At 44.0% G+C, this 7,226-nt stretch overlaps 1 protein-coding gene across 1 annotated transcript; it reads right to left on the reverse strand.

Annotated features, from left to right (window-relative positions):
• Positions 1-59: 59 nt before the first annotated feature.
• LOC128613739 (protein APCDD1) lies at positions 60-6,872 on the reverse strand. The gene is made up of 5 exons (XM_053634805.1): positions 6,318-6,872; positions 5,267-5,444; positions 4,597-5,116; positions 1,424-1,745; positions 60-845 (listed from the first exon to the last, which is right to left on the reverse strand). The coding sequence occupies exons 1-5, from the start codon at positions 6,376-6,378 to the stop codon at positions 415-417; spliced, it is 1,512 nt and encodes a 503-aa protein (XP_053490780.1). The 5' UTR covers positions 6,379-6,872; the 3' UTR covers positions 60-414.
• Positions 6,873-7,226: the final 354 nt, after the last annotated feature.

Below are 7,226 nucleotides of genomic sequence, written 5' to 3' on the forward strand. Positions count from 1 at the left end.
ACGTCTGTGTGTGTTTTCAGTGAAAAACTGAACTCTTTGATACGATACATGCAGTGGGTGACAAATGTCTGACAAACTTTTATTATTACTGTGTAATTAACGTACATGCTTTCCTCTTGACCAACTTCATAAATATTAGATGATGATGATGATCTATTTTAAAATGTACAGTCCACTTAGAAGATGGTGGTAAACACCACAAACTTTCTTTCAACAACATTTAAAAACAAAGGTCGCTGAAGCAGTTCCACAACAGACTCGACAACTAGTTAACACAATGAATTAGTCCCATGATCTAAAGAGGTTGGGATCTGTATGTAGGACAGTTTCTCCACACTACGGTTGTTTTTATTTTCCTGTGATAAGCAGAAAGGGAGCACGCACATCATTACGTAAACGCTTGCTCGTATGATCCTATATGACAGAAAAGACAAGTGTGAACAGAATGAAGGCATATACCAGGTACTGGGGCTGTGTGTCGCATCCATTCCCAAGCCTGAAGTGATGGTCTCCCTCCTTTCCGATGCCTTTCTGTCCGGCGCTGCAGTGGATCAGCGGTGGCTGGTAGGATGTGGCGCGCTTGTGAGGCCGGTCAGGGCTTGAGCCGTTGGTAGGTCTCTGTCCGTTGAAGAGGAGGCGGTGTCCAGCCGAATCTCGTCCCATGTAGAAGAGCTCGTATTCAGTGTGAGGCAGACGGATGCCCAGGGCAGCACAGCCTGACGTTGGGGTCACGTCTTGTTGGACCCCTTGCTTCCAGGAGCCCTGTTTTCCACATTCGTCCCCACTGAAGACATTCAGGAGAGAGGTAGTGGCCAAGTCCATGGGAGTGACCTTCATCTGGATCACTGTAACAAGAACAGAAAATTCATCTCTAATAATTAATTCATCTTTAGATGCTATACGTTTTCAGATATTCAGCAATCTAGGGTGATGTGCATGCAAGCAATAGATTTGTTCATCCATCTGTCCATCCATTTTCTATACCGGTTATCCTACAGGGTCATGGGGAACCTGGGGCCTATCCCAGGGAGCATGGGGCACAAGGCAGGGGACACATTCACATACCCACATCCATTCATACACTATGGACAATTTGGACATGCCAATCAGCCTACCATGCATGTCTTTTGACTGGGGGAGGAAACCGGAGGAAACCCCCGCAGCACGGGGAGAACATGCAAACTCCACTAAGCCACCGTGCACCCAGATTTGTTCATATCTTATACATTTATGTTCATGTTCAATTCCCTGGACAATTATTAGGTAGCTTTACGCATAAAAGTTGAAGAATTAAACAATTGCACTGTAAAAAAAAATTTTTAAAAGCCACAATTTGTTTCTTTATCTGAGTCGCACTTGCTCATTAATACCACTACCTGTTTAATAATTATTGCTCGGGGAGCTCTAAAGCGGTTTAGTGTACCTGTGAAAGTGTATTCAGTGCCTCCCATGACTGTAGTGGAGGGAATGCCCGGGCTGTAGTGTCCTTTAGCATAGATGCTGAATGTGGGATGCCTGCAGACTGGGTCGGAGTAGTGGTAATAGTGGCCCTCCCAAATGTTGCTCTCCTTGTGGAATACAAAATGACGGGTGAGGAAGAGCACCCCTGGGCGCACCTCACAGCGCTTACTGACCCAGTTACCATAGAGATGCGGGGGGTGATCAGTCTGAGATGGCAGAACTGGTGGATGATGAAAATCTGCTACAGAGATGATCTGACACACTACACAGCTATTATCATAAGTCTGAAAGAGAGAGAAAGAATTCAGATGACATGTCAATTATGATTCGAAAATGTCTCGACTATAAAACAGCACTAGGAAAATGATCATGCACAGGTTTTGAAGTCTAACTTCCCTGAGTCTATATGGCTTGTAGAATGCCTGACTGGCACAATGGTACATCGCTTACACTTCCAGGGGAGAGAAATCCTTCCGTCTTTCCCAGCCAGGAAGGCACTCGTGCTCGAGTAGTCATCGTCATGAAAACGCAGGGCTTAGTGGTTATAAGTTATGGGTTTACAACACAAAGCGCCTTATAAGTAACAACAGCAATAAAATGATTTTCAAGAACAAAACAACAACAAAGTAATACTAAGTTTGGTGATTTAAAAGAAAAGATCTTTCATCACTCTTTCTGAGATTTGGCTAAAGGCAAGTCTTTTGAAGAATGTTGTGTGAGCATGAGAGTTTTATTATATCCGTTTCATTTAGACTCCGGTATAAGCCATGTGCATGTCTTTCTGCTGCTCTGAAGAGAATTTTAAATAAATAATAATCAACATCAACTGCATTTTAGTTCACCGGTTTCACAGGCGTGGATGAATTCTTGTCCTTGGCTCACTTATAGAGTAATGTAGTTACTTAAATAAGCAGGGCAGTAGTGGAATTACAATCCGCCGTCTTGTGTCGAAGCCTGCCCTTCACTTGCTAAGGCTAATATACACCTAGAATATTTATTGCAAGCAAGAGGTTACCTTCTGATCAGTTGCTACCGCTCGACTGCCATGACTCAACGCGCACCTAATAAATTATTCAGCTTCAAACTAGAATTCATTAACTACACATCTACGCTGCAGCTTTCATAATGCCTTTCTCTAGCCATCAGAATGAAGAGAAGCGTGTGCGAGTAGATGGGTGAGAGCGCCCACATGAAAGGCATTAATCCAGCCGAAAGCTCCCGTTCCACCTCTTAAGGCTGGCTGTAGTTTTCCCTTAGCCTTGCCACAGCGCCTTAGGCACGCACCAAGTTAGAGCTGGAATTCAGAATGATGCCCTTTGCAGCTCTATTTCCTCATTCCCTTTGAAGCAGACAGGGGATAGAAGCGGATCAGCAGCATGGGTACGCTCTGACACCAGCTGAAATCACACTAACACGGCAGGGGAAATGCTGATATTTGTTCGGTACCAATCTTGTTTGAAATAGTGGAGTGGTTGACGTCAGATCATGGCAACACTAGAACAAACCTGCACGACTGGAGAAAGGGAAAGCCAATGAATGCATAATGCACTCAGAGTGTACACGACCGTCACAGCTACCTAAAGCACACAGGAAGATGAGGGCGACCTTACTGACACGAATGAATCATAATTCTATATCACGTTCGACATCAAGTGTATAGTCGACTTTAACATACACTGCACTTCATAAATTAAACATGCTTCAGTGAAACATTTCATCTATTTTTAAGTTTTGTGTGTACTTTTGCTCTTGACTGCACACACAATGTGACAGAAAAGTCTACGGGGTAATGCCATGACTGCCAACATCGTTCTTACTCCACGAAGCCTATTAATATTCATAGGCAAAGGGACCTTTGTAATATATGGTTTATTGTGCTGTTACTCATTTTCATTTAGCCATTTATTACTTACTTGTGATAGTTACTTGGACATAAAAAGCATGTGTTGTGAAAATGTCAGTATGAATCAGTGCCTGTTTTGCTGTACAACTCTACAACGTGTTTGTCATTATTAAAGGATGCAGACTCATTGCTTCTCCAGGGCTGTACCAACCTTCTGCTATGTGATGTTCATCATCTGTATCTTTTGCTGGTTATATGATATTTGGAGGATTAGGTTTAAGTGCTGAAACAGTGAAGAATGTGGCCCTGCTAATGTCTGAGGAGCTTTTAATTAACTTCAATCCTCAGATGACCGAATTAAGCACTTATTTTTTTAAGGACACAATTATAAGGTAACGTTTCCAGTTGTGATAAACGATTAAGCCAAAACCGTGCAACCAGTGCATAAAAATTCATTAAAAAAAGGTAATCTATCCATAAAAAGGGGGTATGATTTTTGTTTGTCAACCAGAAAGCAATGGAAATGGAATGAAAACTTTCACGTTCAAATGTACACTCACTACAGGTCATGCATTAACCTAGTCAGCAGTCCACAGAACCATGCAGATACAGGTCAAGAGCTTCAGTTAATGTTCACATCAAACATCAGAATGAAGAAAAAGTGTGATCTCTGTGACGCTGATCTTGGCAGATGGGCTGCTTTGAGTACTTCAGAAAGTGCTGATTTCCTGGGATTTTCACACACAGCAATCTGTAGAGTTTACACAGAATGGTGAGGAAAAACAAAAAACATCCTCTGTGCAGAAGATTTACAGCAGGGGTGTACAATCTGATCCGGAAAGGGCGGGTGCGGGTGCAGGTTTTCATTCCAATCAAGCAGGAGCCACACCTGATTCCACCTGTTTAATCAATTGATCTTGGCTTTCAATAGACTTGGGTGTGGCTTCTGCTTGGTTGGAATGAAAACCTGCATCCACAAGTCACAGAGATCACACTTCCTCAGTTGATGTGAATATTTACTGAAGCGCTTGGCCTGTATCTGCATGATTTTTTTTTCCTTTTGCGCTGCTGCCACATGATTGGCTGATTATATAACTACAAGAATGTGCACATGTTCCTATCAAAGTGGATGGTGAGTGTATATTCTAACCTATTCCTCAGTTCAGTTTGCACAATGGATGATGGAAGTATGTGTCACAGAAATGAGCGAGATCCAGTTTCAGGAAAAAAAAAAGCAGGGTACTTACTTTAGATCTCCTATAAAAGCAGAAAAGCTGAGGTGAAGCACTGACCTTGACGTTCTGTAGGGGGGGCTGGTAGCTCATGGGCCTGTGGTTTCGCCTCTGAGTGTGCTCTGTGTGCACGTCCCCCACAAACAACTCCTCCGCTTGTCTGTCAGGCTCGTCGGGCCGAAAGCGCCTCTCCATGCGTAGCAGCTGCAGCTCCTGCATGCTGAAGTCTAACCCGTGGGTGCAGTCACGATCAGAGCCCTCTACCCACAACTCATAGCTGAGCTCCGGCTCCAGGTGCTCTGTCAGACCACAAGTCATCTCTAGTTTCACCTGGAGATCTTTGGCCACTGGCAGGCTGTGGCTTACCAGTAGCACTCGACTCAGCTGGTAGTCCGACTCCGTGCCTCCACGGATAAGCCATGATGCCTGACGGGGGTGCAGACTGCCTTCGATGAGGAGAGTGTAGCCTGGCTTTGTGCAGTGGTTGTCCCTGTAATAGAACTGAAGGGCCTGAAAGGTGTGGTTTGAGAAGAAGTGGTAGGATCGAGTGAGGAATTCGGGTCCGGGTCTCACCTCACAGCTTTAAAAGAGATTGAGGAAAAGTGTTACTCAGACCTCACGATCAAGCAATCCAAAAACATCATAGTCAGTCCCGCTCAGTTAAAAATAAGAACAATGTGATACGAGATTTCCATAAGAAAGAGCGATTTGACAGAAGCAGAGACTGTACCTTTCAGACACCCAGTGTCCAGCAATATCAGGAGGCATATGCACACTGATCTGCTCTCCATCTTGAAGGTGTTTAAGCAGGTAATGACACTGATTGTGTTTGTAGAGCTTCCCATAGCTCTTTTCCAGCTGTACTGGTGTGGATTTCACCAATTTATGAGGCAACTTCTCACACCAACCTGCAGCCATGAGACAGAGTGGTGATGTACAAGGAACTCAGGAAATCATTTCAGCTACACGTTTCGCTCTGAAGCGCCATCAATAAGGCAACACTATATCGTGGAAAGGATCATGAAACCACACCCAGTACAATATACTGTATATATAGTGGTAGTGGGCGGTGGTAGCTCAGTGGTTAAGACCTTCAAACCCCAGCACTGCCAAGCTGCCACTGCTGGGCCCTTGAGCAAGTCCCTTAACCCTAAACTGCTCAGATGTATAAATGATATAAATGTAAGTCACTCTGGATAAGGGTGTCTGCCAAGATGCCGTAAATGTAGTGCATAATTTGCAATTTTTTTTCATTTTACTATAATAATTTGCACTTCTGAAATCCACTTTATTGCAAAATCCAAACCATGCAAGCCTAGAGGATGCAGCACACACATACACACACACACACACGCACTCTCTCTCTCTCTCTCTCTTTCTCTCCAGGTTGCATGGTGTACAGTGTAGCGTCTCATTTCAGACATCAACCAAAGAAGCTCTAAGCCACCAATGTGGCAAATCTTATCTGCAGCCCTATGCATGTACCTACAGCTATAGCACTATCCTGCTTGGCACTTTGCCCTTAATTACATGGCTGAATTAAACCTGAACGCGCGTGCATTAATGAAACTTTTGAAATCGAATTAACCAGACCTAATTTTCTGCTCCGTAATTAAAGGTACAAATTATACACAGCTCGGTGACACCGCGATGGATTTTCCACACCCGCTATAATCACTTATCCTGTTAAATCGAATGAAATGAACCCGATGCCTAATTATAGATGTATAAAGTTTATGAGAGCTGCTTTCACTACTGTTTTAGTCTATTAACACACTCACCAACACTCAGGAGGAGGAGGAGGAGGATGGTGCTCGTGTTCGTCGTGTAGCAAAAAAACATCCTTCGAACTTGTCTTCCAAAGAGAGAGAGAGAGAGAGAGAGAGAAATTAAAAAAGACAAACAAGCTCCCAAAGTTCCGGATAAACGACAAGATCTTGTTCCAGTACAGGTAACTTTTTATTGCGCGCGTGCACTTCGCTCGACAGATTTCCCCTCGTTTAAATATTTCAAGTCAGGCATAATGAGCGAGAAAGCGGCTTAAATTAAACACCCTGTCCACACGCGGTACAATGACCGTCCTGTGGCTCGGACACACATCCCCCAGATTGTAGTTTAGGCCTTGTAGAGAAATAAAAACTCCAGGTTTGAGAGGCAGCGGTAGAGGATGAGCGCGTGCTTCCACAGCCAGGATTAACAGCGACTATTTAAATCTAACGCGCGCGCGGACCTAATAGCATCGCAGGCGCGCGCCGCTGCATCAGGGTTGCCAGATTGAGTCCGGATAAAAAACTGTTAGTTTAACCCACGTAACTCTTTCTAATAAAACAGCGAACTATGTCATCTCGAAGGTGACCGAGGTTCGGTTGTTTTCTAAGGTGTCTGGCTCGGACAGTGTTTTCAGATATAGGTCCGTTTAAATGAACCATACTTTCCCCCGTTAAAGTCGACTCAAAAATAGTTGCAGATGAAATCAGTGTGTTTGGTGTTGACAATACGGGGGGTAATGGCGGAGGTGCTCTGTTCTCTTGCTGGACCTTTTACCAACTGATCAGCTCTCAGACGAGTTGTCTGTAGCACAGCTTCTCTCAGAGCCATGAGAACAGTGAATTATGGATAAGGTCACTGAAAAAAAATTGGTGCGAAAACAAAATTAGTGAAATACCAGAAGCATGTGGGGGGAAAAAAGC

Source organism: Ictalurus furcatus, chromosome 1, assembly GCF_023375685.1.
Source record: "Ictalurus furcatus strain D&B chromosome 1, Billie_1.0, whole genome shotgun sequence".
Classification (NCBI taxonomy): domain Eukaryota; kingdom Metazoa; phylum Chordata; class Actinopteri; order Siluriformes; family Ictaluridae; genus Ictalurus; species Ictalurus furcatus.

Excerpts from the sequence above, each read along its gene's own strand:
- LOC128613739 (XM_053634805.1), bottom strand. The coding sequence starts at position 6,378 with ATGTTTTTTTGCTACACGACGAACACGAGCACCATCCTCCTCCTCCTC. Across the intron at positions 1,746-4,596 it reads CCCCCCTACAGAACGTCAAG|ACTTATGATAATAGCTGTGT; the intron begins GTCAGTGCTTCA and ends TCTCTCTTTCAG. Across the intron at positions 846-1,423 it reads CACTGAATACACTTTCACAG|TGATCCAGATGAAGGTCACT; the intron begins GTACACTAAACC and ends TTCTTGTTACAG.